The following is a 16,445-nucleotide window of genomic DNA, read 5'->3' on the forward strand; positions in this document are numbered from 1 at the left end:
ACTCATACAAGCAGAGAAGGCCTATCTCAAAACAAGCTAAGATTCGACACCTCCCGCAGTTAGCTAGGGGAACAACCACCTTGCTATCATCGTGTCACGCCACCATGCCGCCTCCCTACAACGTTGCAATGCTGCGTCTCTGCACCACAATGCAACCAAGTAGAGCTGCTAACACAGCCGCAACACCTCCTCAAAGAGGCCCACAGGCCAAACAACACGGCTCACATGCCAAAGGCCCAAGTGGTAGGCTAATAGCTAGGTCCGAACATCTCAATTAAATAAAATATACAGATAATCTGACTATGGTCACACATAGAACAACGGCGCACATGCCAAAGCAAAACGGCTCGCAGGACAATACATAACACAAGCCAACTAATAGTAACAAACCTCCCAAACGGCACTAGCAATGATCAGTAACCAGAACCCCAAAGGGATTAGCTACTATGGGTCAGCAGTAAGCCTGGACTACCGCCAACGGATTTGATAAACCCCTACCCGGCCACCGTTCAGCCCGGGCTAGGATGCAATTTCTTACCGCTTGCACCAACGTTGAGGCCTGGTCTTTGTCAAAAAAGCCCGCAAGGGCGAAACCAAGTAAGCCTATAGACCAACAGTGCCTCCGAAGCCAAAGAAACAACCTGCTAAAAGGAAACGTGACGGGACAACCAAGTGCCACATTTCCTCGGCTCAAAAACAACTCTATAACATTGCATAACTTAAGGAAGTGTATAAGGGAAATAATAGACAGACACGAAACAAAAAGCAACCCCTGCAATAGCCCCGCCCCCCCGAAGCCCATAAGGGACTTTGCTACTATTGGCCAGCAGCAAGCCTGACCAGGACAACGAATTTGACTAGTCCTGCCTGGCTACCGTTCAGCCCGAGTTAGGGTGCCCGTTGTTCTGCCAGCACCTACGTTGAAGCTCCGCCCCAGCAAGCTGAGACATCATTGCCTCCAAGCATCTCCCTTTCCACTCTCAAAGAAAGAAATAACGGCAGGAAAAGGTATTTGAAAGTTTCTTACTATTATATACATATGGGAAGTCATGGGTTTAAGCCTTGATGCGAGTAATATTGACTAATTATGGTTCAGTAAGTTGAGAAAGTAGTTATAAACAGATACTGCATTGTAACAGAGTTAGTAGTACTAAAAAAATACATTTATTTTTTTTGAAGGCCATAATATAGGCATATATTAATGAATGAAAGAAGTAATAGAGTCAGGAGGGACAGAGTCCCAATTCAAAGAATGTTCCTGATAAAAAGCAGTTGAAACTAAAGTATGAGCATGTAAATTAACTGATCTAGAAATAACATTTAATGAGCAGTAGTCAAAAAGAGCTATTGTCGCTCGACACTAGTCCACCACCATCCCAACATAAGATAAGATAGTCGCAGGACTAGCGTGCAAGGAGCTTCGTATTTTTGAGCAATCTGTGAGGAGGTCCACGTCCAACTCGTCTCGATTCTTGAGCCATGATAGAGTTTCTTTGCAAGTGAGTGCCTCTGCCATAAGGGGTGAGAAGCAGCTTGGTAGTTTGCCATTTGTTTCCGCCTTGAATGAGCCGTCCGGTTTTAGTAGTACCACTCCGTATGTTGCTTCCCCAGTGGCGTGCCAGTACCCTGCATCGACATAGCATCGCGGCCGAGCACCAGGAATTTCCACATCTGTTTCTGCTAATTGCTGCCGAGGAGCACGCTGATGCACCTGTGCATACGCATGCAGTGCAGCGGCAGCCCGCCTCCAAAGCTACTCCGGTCGTGGCAGCGCTCCATTCCACAACGCCGAATTCCGAGCGGTCCACAAATAGTAGAGTACCGCAGCCATTACACCAGTTTGTTCCTCTGTCAAAGTTATGAGTGCACCCATAAGCCATACAGGAAACGAATCAGCTATAATATTTGTAATAGATAACTCCGTAGTATTCCAGACTAGTTTAGAATATTCGCATAAAACAAGTGAGTGCATAACATCTTCTTGATTTAAACCACACATTTGGCATGTTAGGTCCACCCCCACTCTCTTTATAAGTAAATTGTTTGTGGTGGGAAGGATGTCACAAATAGCTCCCCATAAGAAAGTTTTCCATTTTGGAGGGACCTTTAATTTCCATAGTGTAACCCATTTATCAAAAGTACCAGGGTTATGCCCAAAATCTTCAACAATATGCCTATAAGCATTTTTAACTGTATACAATCCTCTTGGGTCGCCTAGCCAATACCATGAGTCCTCATAATCCGGGCTTATAGGAACTCTAGATATACGAGCCACATCATCTGGGTCAAATAAATCTGCCAAGATATGGGGATCCCACGTATTAGTCTGCTGATCGATTAGGCCTGCCACAAAAGCATGTCTTAATTCCTCAAGCATAATAGTCTGGACCAAGGGGCTAGGGTCGTCAGGTAACCATAGATGGCCCCAAATTAAAGTTGTTGTGCTATTTCCAATACGCCTATGCATCCCAGAGCAGACCATGCCATGCGCAGCCATAATACTTCGCCAACAATAACTCGGGCAATTCCCAACAGTCGCATCAACAAAGGAAGTTGTTGGGTAATACCGAGCCTTGTATACCTTTGCAGCCAAAGAGTCTGGGATAGTGAGGAAACGCCATGCCTGTTTTCCCAGCATAGCCAGATTAAAGGTACGGAGTTCTTTAAAACCCAACCCCCCAAACTTCTTCGGGATACATAACTTATCCCAAGCCTTCCTATGAATTCCCCTTTCTGTACCTTTCCCCCACCTGTATTTGTTCATAGTTCTCTCAATAGATAAGCAAACTGACTCAAGTAACAAAAAACCACTCATTGAAAAGGTAGGCATAGATTGAGCTACACTTTTCAAAAGCACTTCCTTACCAGCCTAAGAGAGCAGTTTTTTATTCCATGATCCAATCCTCTGTCTGTTTTTATCCTCCACATAGGAAAAAACAGCCCTTTTATTTCTTCCAAAAAACAGCCCTTTTATTTCTTCCAATAAAAGACGGTAGGCCAAGATATTTTCCAAAATTGGGGGCCTGTAATACTCCTAAGCAACCCGCCACTTCCTCTCTAACATCCCCGGGGGTATTCTTGCTAAAGCAGATATTTGATTTATGATAATTCACCATCTGACCAGACAATTTTTCATACCTTACCAGACACTGCTTAATTACATTGGCCTCCTGGATATTTTCTTTAAAGAACAACAAGCTATCATCCGCAAAAAAGGGGTGTGAAATAGGAGGGGCTCCCCTAGCCACTCTGCACCCATGTATTGAGCCAGCCATCCGAGTTTTCTGCAGTAACATTGACAACCCTTCAACATAGATAATAAACAAATAGGGTGAAAGAGGGTCCCCTTGCCTGAGTCCACGAGTGGGAATTATCTGACCACTAGCTACGCCATTTACCATGATATTGTATGTCACAGTAGTTACACATAGCATAATCAGTTTAATCCATCTTTCATCAAAGCCCTTTACCTCAAGCATCTTTTTCAAAAACGACCACTCCATTCTATAATAGGCCTTTGCCATATCCAATTTTAATGCTTCCCATTCTACGAGTCCACATTGCTTTCTATTTAGGAAATGCCCCACCTCAGCTGCTATCAAAATATTATCTGTGATTAGTCTCCCAGTGATAAACGCACTTTGGGACTCCGAGATTAAGTCCCCCATGAGTGATTTCATCCTATTAGCAATCATTTTGGCCATAACCCTGTACAGAACATTACTCAAAGCAATAGGCCTCATATCTGCTACCGTTTCAGGCACACTCTTCTTAGGAATTAGAACTACATTAGTATCATTCAATCCCTCCGGAAAAGCACACGAGTTAAGAGAGTTCACAATAAAAGCAGATACATCTCCCCCCACAACATCCCAAAAATGTTGATAAAAGCCCGGATTCATTACATCCGGTCCTAGAGCCTTGTCAGGAAACATAGCATAAATTGTCATTTTGACCCCATCAAGTCAAACGGGCGCAATAGAGAGTTATTTTGGGCAAGAGATACACGTGGGATGAAAGTATCAAACAGAGGATTATTGCACACAGAGCTACTAGAGGCAAAAATAGTTTGAAAATAATTCAAAATAACAGTTCTCATATTCTTCCCTTCCAGCCACATCCCATCATCATTCTTTATTCTGTCAATAAAATTCTTTTTTTTGCCAGCAGAGGCATACCTGTGATAGAATTTTGTGTTGGTGTTGGCTCCACGGAGCCAATGCTGCTTCGCTCGATGCCTCCAGAATACATCCTCATGGGCTTTCAGCTGGGACAATTGATTTTCCAAGCTTTGAAATTCGGCCAAGGCAGCCGGATCTCGTCTGTGTCCAATCACCCCTTGCCTCTTACGCAACTGCTTAATGTGGTCTCCAAATTTCTGAAAGTGATCACCACCCCACTGCATCAAACTGTCCCTACAACGTTGCTGACAATTCAGCAACCCCTCAGTCCTCCCATCCTGCCAGGCAGTCTCAACTACATCCCTACAGCCTCTCCGGCCCCTACTTGTTTGCATGCATGGTGCATTGATACTAAGATAAAGAGTCGAGTGATCTGAAGTACGAGTCCGTATATTCTCCACACCAGCGTCCCCATTCACATCACCCTAGGCTGACGTTGCTAATACTTTGTGTAACACCCCTAATTTTTGATATATTTAAAACTTATATAATTAACGCAAACCATCATTAAATATCCCAAACAGAGCATAAACTAATCATATCGGTCGGGGTGTTATGACACATCTGAGCTAGAGAACTCAGATGCACAGGCTAAACTAACTAACAAGGCATAAACCATAACTAATACCCAAATACAAAGCAAGGCACGAAGGCCATCTCATCAATACTAGAACTACCTAAACTAAAGCCCACGAATCCCACTAGCGCGCTCCGAAGCTACTCAACTGTCCCTGAAAAACACTCAGTGTAACAACTGTCAGCAAATAATGTTGGTAACCCACTCCAACGCGTTAAGTACAATATAGATAAATATAAGAAACTCATTTTGAATATGGAATACATATATACTTACGAGACTCTAGTTTAAATCCAAGATCAAGACTCAAGACACATTAACAGACTCAACAGTATAGAATAATCATAAAGACTAAGATGCATCCTAAGAACGCAATACAAGATATAACAGGCAGATAAGCTTATAAATAACAATTAGAGGCAACGAAGGCATTCAAGACAATCAATTAGCAAGTCGTCATCAAAGCACACAATTCATCCTCCAACCTTATACCAAGTTCCAACCTAGTTCCCCTCTGTCCTTATATCCGTTCCAACCTATACCTCCAGGCCACCCTTATATCACCACCCCTTATTGCCCTGGGAAACTATATGCCCCCACCGCAACACTTATAACCTGACCCATGCTCAACGGCAAGCTAGTCGAAGGTGGGTGTGTGCCTTCAGCACAGTCACCGCTATGGTCTGTACCTTTAGTACAATGACCGGGCACAAGTGGTGCCAATCTCCAACAATTCATTTCCACCAATCACAATCTCATCATCATCATCAGTCACACAAGCCATTGCGCAATGACCATGATACTCATCACCATTCAATCAAGCAACACATAATCAAATAACGATTAAAACATAACAACAACGACACGTATTACACATAAATTCCTAGAACGATACCCAAAAACACCAAACGAGACTCATACACGACAAACGGGGTACAACGAGGCACGGGGAAACATCAAACGGGGAAAAACACCACGAACCACGCCGGGTTTACAGCGGGTGGGTGGCGGGTGGAGGACCACCCGCCGGCGGCGACACACTATTCCAGCGGGTGCCCGGCGGGCAGTCGCCTGCCCCCCGGCTGCCCGCTGGAATAGTAACCACGGGCAGCGGGTAGGTGGCTGGCACCCCTGCCCCCACCTACCCCCTCACTGACTCACAAGCAACTTTCGGTCCCGGGATCTCTCGTGGAACCCGAAACCACGTCCAAACACATCCAAACACATAATGACAACATCACGTATTTAATTAACGGGATTGAACTAAGAATTATACCAAATGCATTCTACACGATTCCTAAACACGCCAAGACTCCACATTAATCATATAACGGTTCAGGAGCATCCGGAACCACAAGAATATCAGGAAATCTATATGCAAGGTCCTAAACACAAGTCCTAGGCTAGACTCAACACCCGATTCATGCATAATTCCTCCCAAATATACCAAGAACATCATAATACGGAATTCACGATATAAACCCTAGGGCTCTAGACATAATCGAAATACAAGATCATTCATATAATCAATCATAGTATCAAGAACATCAAGATTATCACATAAACACAATATAAACCCTAAGCAAGGCTCTATCAAGACTCAATCACAGAATTACACATACGATTACCAAAGGAGCCAATGAATAAGATATAGCAAGGAAAATAAGTTTTGTCGAGACATGGGTTACCTCTTAGCCTTAATTAATCATCCCTTGGCTATTAAGGTTCTTCTCTAAGATTTCCCTCCGATTGGTCTCCCTAGGCTTGGTGGTGGGGAATCTCCTGGGAAAAATTTCGTGTAATACAACTATGGGTGGTAAGGGTTCTAATTGCTTTCTAATCCCCTATATATAGATTTAGGAATCCTAATCATAGTCTGAATGGTAAAAAACTATATTCTATTCCTAACAAGTATATATAGGTCTAGGGTTCCTAATTAGGATCTGAGTAGTAAAGGCCTACTATCTTTATTCCTAATAGGTCTAGGATTCCTAATTAGAATTTGAATAGTGGAAGGTCCACTCTCTTTATTCCTAAGAGGCTTAAGACTCTAGTTTAGGTAAAGGTCCACGATCTATGGTGGACCACATTAATTAATTAAAGGGAATCCTAACCGAATTAAATCCTTTTTAATTATTATTAACAGAATTAATTAAATAATTAATCCAGGGTTAAAGGCCATAACACGGGGTGTTACACTTTGTCTAATCTTCCTTCAATCCAGTTACTAGTACCTTTGCTCTTTTCTCAGGTGAATTGATGGCCTCGCATAGCCATCTGTACCCGTCGACAACCATCCACAGCCTCCCCAAAGTCGCGTAGGAGACTATCTGGATGTGGATTCCCCCCTCTTTTCATACTGATAGAGGAGATCATTAAAATCTCCTATGACAACCCAAGGCAACGAGGATCTACTACTCAAGGAAGTAAGTAACTCCCATGACTCCCTCCTCCTACTCCGCTCCGGGAAACCATAAAAGTACGTTATTCGCCACACCCTATCATCACGAATACTCATTTCCACATCCAAATGGTTCTTGGAGAAGCTTAGAAGCCTAGCAGTATTATTTTTCCTCCAGAACAAAGCCAAACCACCACTCAAACTTGCATTCTCCACATAAAATAATCCTTCGAAACCAAGCTTGATACTGAGACGTTCTGCATGCATCCGCCCAACCTTAGTTTCTATTAAGTACACAAAATCGGGCTTCTTGGAGGATATCATGTCCTCAATCTCGTGAACTGTACGTGGATTGCTAAGCCACGATAGTTCCAACTAAGCGTGATCATGATGATGGGCGGCTCTGGGAACCAGAACCCGCCATGGACAAGTTTGTTTAGACATCTGGCATCACAATATCACCTCCTCCACCTCCAAACTGTCGATCACGTTCCTCTGTCTGTTCCCTACGGTGCTTCGACGCAACCACCACAGTGGGGCTGTCCTCCCGCCCCTCCACCACCATAACCTCCGTGACCGAACCACCCCCAACTGCCGTAACCTTCTCGTCGTGTGGAGAACCTATCGCCGAAATCAACCATGGTTCCCCGATCGGCCGTGGTCCACTTCTGCCCCCTGCTCGCATGTTCTCACCGAATGGATAGAGCTCGACCGGCATCGGCGAATTCCTTGCCTTGAGACAGAACTTGAAGGAGTATCCCATCATACAGCAAAAGAAGTAAAAGGTATGCAGTCGTTCATATTTAAAATTTATCCAACACGTAGATTTGTTCCGCTTTAATAACTTCATGCGCCGCTGTAGGGGTTTCAACACTGGAATGGAAAATCATATGCGGTAGAAAGCCCGCCACGGCGGACCTGCAAAGCGATTGTCGCACCGAACGAATCTACCAAGAAAGTTCCCAATCTGCTCGAGGATGATGTCCGAGGTATACCCCATGGGAAGGTCATGGCATTGAACCCACATATCAACGGAATCCAAAGTAATGTCCTCCGGGAGTACACCATCCTTAACTTGCCGGCAAACAAGCGTATGGTTATCGAAAGACCACGGGCCATCCTCAAGAACACGGATCATGTCAGTGTCGTGCCGAAAAGCGAAGAGGAATAAGTTAGGTTGCAGCTCCGTAACTTGGACATCCATAACTGGTTGCCAAACTGACGCCATAACCTGTCGCATAAACTCCACCTTAATCAACTTAGTCATTAAGAAATGACCAACCACCGTCCATACCTCCTCCACAGCAGCACATCCATCCCCGTCGGCAACAACATGATCAAAAGTTACTGCCTCTTCTTCTTCAAGTACCAAGTCCGCCCAGCGGGAGGTGAGTCCTGCGACACCATCCTCCGTTGATGTCGAAGCCATGAGAGCGATGTGCAAGAAAAAGTAACGGTGAAACAAGCCGGAGAAAGCCAAAGAGAGACGTCGGAACCCTAGCAAGCGTAGGATAGAGCCTGAGAAACCCTAGCGTAGGGAGAGAAAAAAGATCTATTTCTCTTATTTAATTTATTGATAATGAATAATTTTTTTTGAAAAAAAAAATATATTTACTTATTTATGTAAACACACACATTTTCATGCTGAATTGTAACAATGCTGGATACCTCAACATGCATAGTAAGATATGGGGTGCATTTTGTAATTTAACAAAATTGAGCACATCAATTCAATTTTGTTAAGTTACATAATGTACCCCATCTTTTAGTACTTTTAGCTAGTGTTAAGCATCATTATTAATGTTTTGGGAGCAATCACAACTAAGTTGGTCGAACAACTCATTTGGTAACTACAATATTTAATGTTCAATTATCTGTAAGATCGAGCTGTTTATTCGTGAGGTTGATTTACCTTCATGTGGTCCTTTGCTGACTAGGGTCACTAGGCAGGTTTCATCCCTTACATACACACCTTTAGAACGATAATGGTCGTGGGTTGTTTCATAATCAAAGTATTAATTATTATTATGATTGGTATTGCAAATTTTGCATTTATATGTACATTGATCACAAGTCGAGCTTCACTCACTCTGCACCTTTGGGTAGTGATTGTGGATTTTTCCGTGAATCAAAGTATTAAGCATTTTTATGATTGGTATTGCAAAGTTTTCCATATATATGTGTCTGTGTATTTATATATGTACATTTGGATTGACTAATTCAAACGAAAAGAAATTAAATACAATGAAAATGGGCAAAGCTCCAGAAGAAGATGAAGAAGAAAGCCATCACATGAAGCAACGGAAGAAGGCTTATTTAGACAAGGGCAAGGCTCCAGCAAAAGGAGGAGGAGAAGGCAATCAAATAGAGCAAGAAGAAGAAGAAGAAGAAGAAGAAGAAGAAGAAGAAGAAGAAGAAGAAGAAGAAGGCCATCAAATGGAGTGGAAGGTTTATATCGACAAGGGCAAGGCTCCAGCAGAAGGAGGAGAAGGCAATCAAACAGAGCAAGAAGAAGAAGAAGAAGGCCATCAAATGGAGCGGAAGGCTTATTTCGACAAGGGCAAAGCTCCAGCAGAAGAAAAAGAAAGCCATTGGATGGAGCAAAGAATGAAGGCTTATCTTGACAAGGGCAAGGCTCCAGCTATTTCCCCTTCACCTTGAAAGATTTTTCACGTTTCCTTTGTTTCATTTGTGCTTGAAAATTTGAGCTTCGCATGTTTATGAATGTGTGATGATTGATATATGTTCGAACAAAATTGATTTTTCTTGGTTTAATATGTTCATGCATGTGATGATGACTGAATATTTGAAGTGTTTGATGAATGATCATTTGGATATACTATTAAAGTTTAAACTTGGTGTTATTGTACATCATGTTTAGTTTATCTTGCTTATGGATATTTGATGCAATGAACAGGTTATTTAATTGGTTGATGCAATTATAATAAGAATTATTATTATTGGTTGAATTTGTAAATTGGTATGGTTAGAACAGTTTGAAAGTTAATTGGGGACGTACGGGTGGGTGTGATGATCGAAGGAGGACTTCATGCATATATGTGTAAGCTCTTAAGGATCTGTTTGCCACAATTGTTTATTAAATTAACCTATTGAGTTGCATGGAGTTAATACCACCAATGGTCCTCCGAGTATTAGCGATTTACCAGCTGTGGTCAATGTCATTCAAGTTTTAAATGACCTTCAATAGTCCTCCATGTTTTAAAAAATAACCATATGTGGTTCTAATTCTTAAAAAAAATCGAGTTTAAAATGACCACGAGACGTCCTAAAAGGACCACGGGTGGTTATTTTTTAAAACATAAAGGACCATTGATGGTAAATCGCAAATACTCGGAGAATCATTAGAGGTATTAATTCGAATTGCATGTATTTGATAATAAACTAACTTTTTAAGCCGTAGCAACAAATTTAATAAGTTTTTTTTTTGAATGTTACTGGCCCTATTACATTGTAGTATCTGTTAATATACTTTCTCAACCTACTAAAACACAAAGAACCAATAACACCTCCACTGAGGCTCGAACTCATAACCTTCCAAATGAAAATCCAACCCAAGTACCATTAGACCACATCGTCTTGGTAACAAATTTAAAAAGTTATTACTTCGTATTTGGATAAAGATTAATTAAGGGTCTAAATCAAAAGAAGTATATGTAGTAACATGTGCAATGAAAGGATTAAGAACTTATATAGCCTACATGTCATTACTATATACTCTAAAATAGAGCTCCATTTAATGTCAAACTAATTATTTCATAAAACACTTTGAAATGCCCCATTAGACCTTATGTTGGTCAATATCTTAAGAGATATTTCAAAATATTGTGTAATCACATTAGCTCATAACTCATAAGTTACTTTAAGATGTAAGTCTCATTGTAAGACGGATTCCGTGAATATGAAAATGTAATACTTATGTTAAAAAATGTAATATTAATTAGAAATGTAAGACGGATTCCGTGAATATGAAAATGTAATACTTATATTAAAAAATGTAATATTAATTAGAAATATATCGTTTGTTATTTTTAAGAGAAAGTGTAATATATTAAAGTAAAAATATAATACTTTTAAATCAAAATATAATATTTAGGGGTTAAACAATTATTTATAAAAAAAGTGTAATATTAATCATGGATAAATTGATTGATTGCTACTTATTATAAGTGATGAAGTGAAATACTTATAAGAATATACGGAGTAATATTTTAAAATCAAAATGTAATATAAGGGTTAGTTGAAAATTTACTTATAAGAAAATCTGTAATACTTGAGGGGGAACTATAATATTAAAAAAAAAAAAAAAATCTAACTTACGAATAAGAATATGTAAAACAGTCTCATATGAGATCTTGTTATTATTATTTTTTTGGGGAATAAGGGAGGGGGTGACCCTAGCGGTCAGTTGCTTCTATTGAAAGCAAAAGACGTAACGCAATCTGTTATAGCTGAAGTATTTTTCTTGTGTTATAGCTGTTTCTTTCATCACCGAATTCACTTTCTCTACTTTTTTTAGGAAGGAAACAACAATTATTGTTCCCAAGACTTTAAGCTGCTACGAAATTTCAAAGGTGGATTTGAATGACTTATTGTACTCTTAAAGTTGACTCAGTTTTTTAATTAGTTTGTTGATTGTATATTTAATTAGTTTGTTGATTATATAAAAATGCACTCATGTAGGATGGAGGGTTATGCTGAGGAATCGTGTTTACTTGCAAGGTGGACAAAGTTCTATATTCATAATTATTGAACTTTATGTTCATAATTATAATATTTTATGTTCATAATTTTTGAACTTTATATTCACAATTATTGAATTTTATATTCACAATTACAGAATTCTATGTGCATAATTATAAAACTCTATGTTTATAATTTTTGAATTTCATATTTACAACTATTGAACTCTATATTTACAATCTCTGTGTTCATAATTTTAGAACTCTTTATTTACAACATAATTTGCCCATGTAAGATGTGATCGACACTTATTAATTTAGTTTTTTTTTTTTTTTTAAGCAATCGGTCAATTTTCTTTTGCGTAAGAGTAAGTGATTTTTTAAGAATTTTTGTAAAATAAAAAAATTTGGGTTGAGTTTTGCACTTAAAAATCTTTTAAGTTTTTCTCCCTACGTTTCTAGGGTTTTTCGCCGGAAGACTTTTCTCTCCCTTTGTTTCCAGGGTTTAACGATGGCTTAGGTTGAGATCAGATCAGACTGATTAGAGATAATTCTTCGTAGATTAACCAGAGAATAGGAATACAAGAGATATCTAAAATAACTATCTCTAACAGCCCTGACTAATAGACTAGACTCACTACACACCACATACATAACTATATTACATGGATATAACATAACAATAATAATAATACTAACACACCCCCTCAAGCACAAGGTGTGGAAGACACAACATTGAGCTTGTCACGCAGAGCGCAGAACCTTGATGTAGACAGCGGTTTGGTGAAGATGTCAGCCAGCTGATCAGTGGTCGATACGTAGTTGACTACAAACTCTCCTGAAGCGACCTTATCGCGTACAAAGTGATAATCAATTTCCACATGCTTTGTCCTAGCGTGAAACACGGGATTAGCACACAGATATGTAGCTCCTAGGTTATCACACCACAATTTAGTCGGGCCCCCTGAGTGTAGTCCAAGTTCCCGTAATAAAGAGATTACCCACGTCACCTCGGCCGACACATCAGCGAGAGCCTTATACTCTGCTTCTGTGGAAGATCGGGCTACCGTACGCTGCTTCTTCGACTGCCAAGAGATAAGATTAGATCCCAGATAAACAGCAAATCCACTAGTACTCTTTCGGTCTATCGGACAGCCAGCCCAGTCAGAGTCTGAGAAAGCGTGGATAGCGGAGGAGGGTGACGGAGTGAAGCACAACCCGTAGTCAAGTGTCCCCTTAATGTAGCGTAGTACCCGCTTAACTAGACCCCAATGTTCGACCGTGGGTGAATGCATATGCTGGCAGAGACGATTGACAGCGAAAGCAAGATCAGGCCGCGTGATCGTCAAGTACTGTAAAGCGCCCACAATACGGCGGTATTGCGTGGGATTATCAAACAACTCATAAGACGGGATAACCAACTTCGTCACGGCTGCAGGTGTGGTAAGTGGTTTGGAATCAATCATGCCGGACCGCCCTAGGATATCTGACATATAACGCCGCTGTGAGAGTATGACACTATTCCCTGTTGTGACCATTTCAATGCCCAAGAAGAAGCCTGGTGCGCCAAGATCTCGTATCTTAAACACTGTAGCGAGCTGGTGTAGCAAAGTACTGACCAATTTAGAGTCATTGCCCATCATGATTATGTCATCGACATAAACCAATAGAAATACCTGTGAAGCCCCTGATGTATAATAAAAGAGGGATACGTCAGTTTTGGACGAAACGAACCCGGCAGATAATAAGAAGTCATGTAACCGTTTAAACCACGCCCTCGGGGCCTGTTTCAAGCCATATAGGGACCGTTGTAGATGACACACGTGTCCCGGTGCAGTAGGGTCCTCATACCCTGGAGGCTGTTTCATGTATACGGTTTCTTCTAGACGGCCATTCAGAAATGCATTATGGACATCTAGCTGACGCAGAGTCCACTGACGTGACACAGCTAATGAGAACAACATGCGAACAGTTGTTGGTTTGACCACAGGACTGTAAGTGTCAAAGAAGTCCTCTCCTGCTACCTGGTTAAACCCTTTTGCTACCAATCGCGCCTTATAGCGCTCAATGGACCCGGTGGCCGTGCGTTTGGTCCGGAACACCCATTTGCAGCCAATGATGTTCATATGGGGTTGCGGTGATACCAAACGCCAGGTGTTATTATGTAAGAGAGCATTAAACTCTTGGTCCATAGCTTCGCGCCAATGAGCATGACCCACTGCCTGGGAATAGCAAGTCGGGTCAGCCACCACATTTAAGGCATGGAACTGCTCATCCGTACCCCGTGTCATGTGCCGAAGCCTCATGACATGATCCCGACTTTGAGGTTGAGCCCGGGTTTTGCGTGTCCTGGCTGGTGCGGTGTGAGTAATAGCCAGCCGTGGGGGCTCCTGAGCAAGCGGTACTGGATTACCGCTGTAGGAGTCAGCATTAGAGGACACGGGGACCTCCGTTGTAGTAGGTGATTGGGCAACAGGTATAACCGCCCAAGGCAGGGGTGGTGGTGTACACGCTTGTGGTGATGAGCCTGTAGCAAAGGGAAATGTAGATTCGTCAAAACGAACATGTCTGCAAATATAGGTCTTTCCACTTGTCAAGTTTACGCATCGATATCCCCTAAATGAAACAGGGTAACCTAGGAAGACACACGGGGTAGTCCTGTACTCAATCTTATGCCTATTGTAGGGGCGTAGATGTGGGTAACAGCGACACCCAAAGACTCTAAGAAAAGTGTATGGGGGATTGACTTTGAATAGTTTTGAGTATGGGCTTTCGAAATTTAATGCCGAAGAGGGTAAGTAGTTGATAAGGCAAGTGGCTGTTTCAAAGGCATAGTCCCAATATTCATGTGGAACTTTACCTCCGGCGAGTAGAGCGAGGCCAGTTTCGACAACATGTCTATTGCGCCGCTCTACTTTGCCGTTTTGTTCATGCGTATAAGCGCAAGATTGACGGTGATTTATGCCAAGATTTTGGAAAGTGGTGTGGAGTTTTCGGTACTCACCCCCTAGATCCGACTGGATAGATTTGATAGAGCGCAAAAATTGGCGCTCTACCAGAACGCGAAACACATCAAAAACTTTATATAAATCTGATTTTACCCGAAGTGGATAAAACCAGCAAAAACCCGAATAATCGTCTACAAAGAGGCAGAAATAACGAAAACCACTAACTGATATTATGGGAGAGGGACCCCAAATATCAGTGTATACTAAGTCTAATACATGTTGACTAGTTCGTGGTACGCTATCTAACTTGAAACGTGACGATTTTCCTAAATGACAAGAATTACAATAGTCAATTTGGCCATTTTTATTATGTGACACCGGACAGACTTGTAACACTTTATTTAAAGCTTGCTTGTGTGGGTGACCGAGTCTTTGATGCCATATTGTGGGAGTAGCCCGGGAACTGACGAACGCGAAACTCGACCGACACACCGGAAGCTTGTATAGCCCGCCCGATGTGGAACCTCTAAGCAGAACCGCCCGAGTTGTGGAATCCTTCACAATGAAACAGTTACTATGAAATTCAAAAAAGACATTATTATCTACAGTAAACTTATGAACAGATAATAATGGGACCGAAAGACTAGGAACGTGTAATATATCATTTAAGTGTAAACTTTTAGACTCGGATGGGATTGATGCTCGACCGATTCGTGCAATTTCCAAACCTGCGCCATTGCCCACCCGTAACACGTCCGAACCACCGTACTCCTCGGACTGCCCCATCATCGCCGCGTCAGGGGTAGCGTGGGCTGTTGCACCAGTATCCGGATACCAAGTGTCTGCCGGAACGGGATGCGGGGCTGCCGGGGTGTCGCCGGAGATCGCCATATGGGCTTGCGCCGGCGGTTGGGTGGTGTAGCGCTTGTAGCAGTACACGGCGGAGTGACCATGCGACCTACAGATCTGGCAACGAGGTCCGCCCCGGCCACCACGACCACCACGCTGTCCTCCGCGGTTTCCGCGTCCGCCACCACCACGCTGCTGGTTCGACGAATGGCGACCACCACTGCCACGCGAACCTCCGCCTCGGTTGGTTCCGGCGTACAGCGCCGTGTGGGAAGCCGTACCATCAGCACTCGGGAAATCATCCACGAGGATGAATTCGTGAGCCTGCAGGAACTCCGACAGACTGGATAACGTCACCGATGCTCCGGACGCCGTGAGGCTGGTAGCCAACTCCTTCAATTCCGGTCGGAGACCCCTGATTATATACAGGGTCTGCTCTATCTGTGACAGAGGACGCCCGGCCTGGATGAGGGACTCGACAAGAACTCCGACACGCGCAATGTAGTCGGCGATGGTGGCGTTGCCCTGTCGAAGCTGTTGGAACTGCCCAAGCAGATTGATGCAGCACGCCTCGCTGGTGGAACCGAGCGCAGACGAGATGGCAGCCCAGATGTCAGCGGAGGTATCCCGTCCGAGAGCGAGGTGTAATACCTCATCCGACATCGCAGAGATGAGTAGCGACACTATCGTCTAGTCTTGCTTGATCCAGGCATGATACGCCGGATTCGGAATCAAAGACGCCGGCGTAGTCGATGCAGAACTGCCGGTGGTGGATGGCGCCGGGATCAT

General features: G+C 42.6%; 1 protein-coding gene across 1 annotated transcript in view; it reads left to right on the forward strand.

The window, feature by feature from the left end:
- LOC109171188 (TMV resistance protein N-like) overlaps nucleotides 1-9,934 on the forward strand; it is a 37,462-nt gene extending 27,528 nt beyond the window's left edge. The window contains exon 14 of the mRNA XM_019320312.1: nucleotides 9,420-9,934. Coding sequence (XP_019175857.1) covers nucleotides 9,420-9,820 — 401 coding nt within the window. The 3' untranslated portion in view covers nucleotides 9,821-9,934. The remainder of the gene's footprint in view (nucleotides 1-9,419) is intronic.
- Nucleotides 9,935-16,445: the final 6,511 nt, after the last annotated feature.

Source organism: Ipomoea nil, unplaced genomic scaffold (genome assembly GCF_001879475.1).
Source record: "Ipomoea nil cultivar Tokyo-kokei standard unplaced genomic scaffold, Asagao_1.1 scaffold3400, whole genome shotgun sequence".
Taxonomy (NCBI): domain Eukaryota; kingdom Viridiplantae; phylum Streptophyta; class Magnoliopsida; order Solanales; family Convolvulaceae; genus Ipomoea; species Ipomoea nil.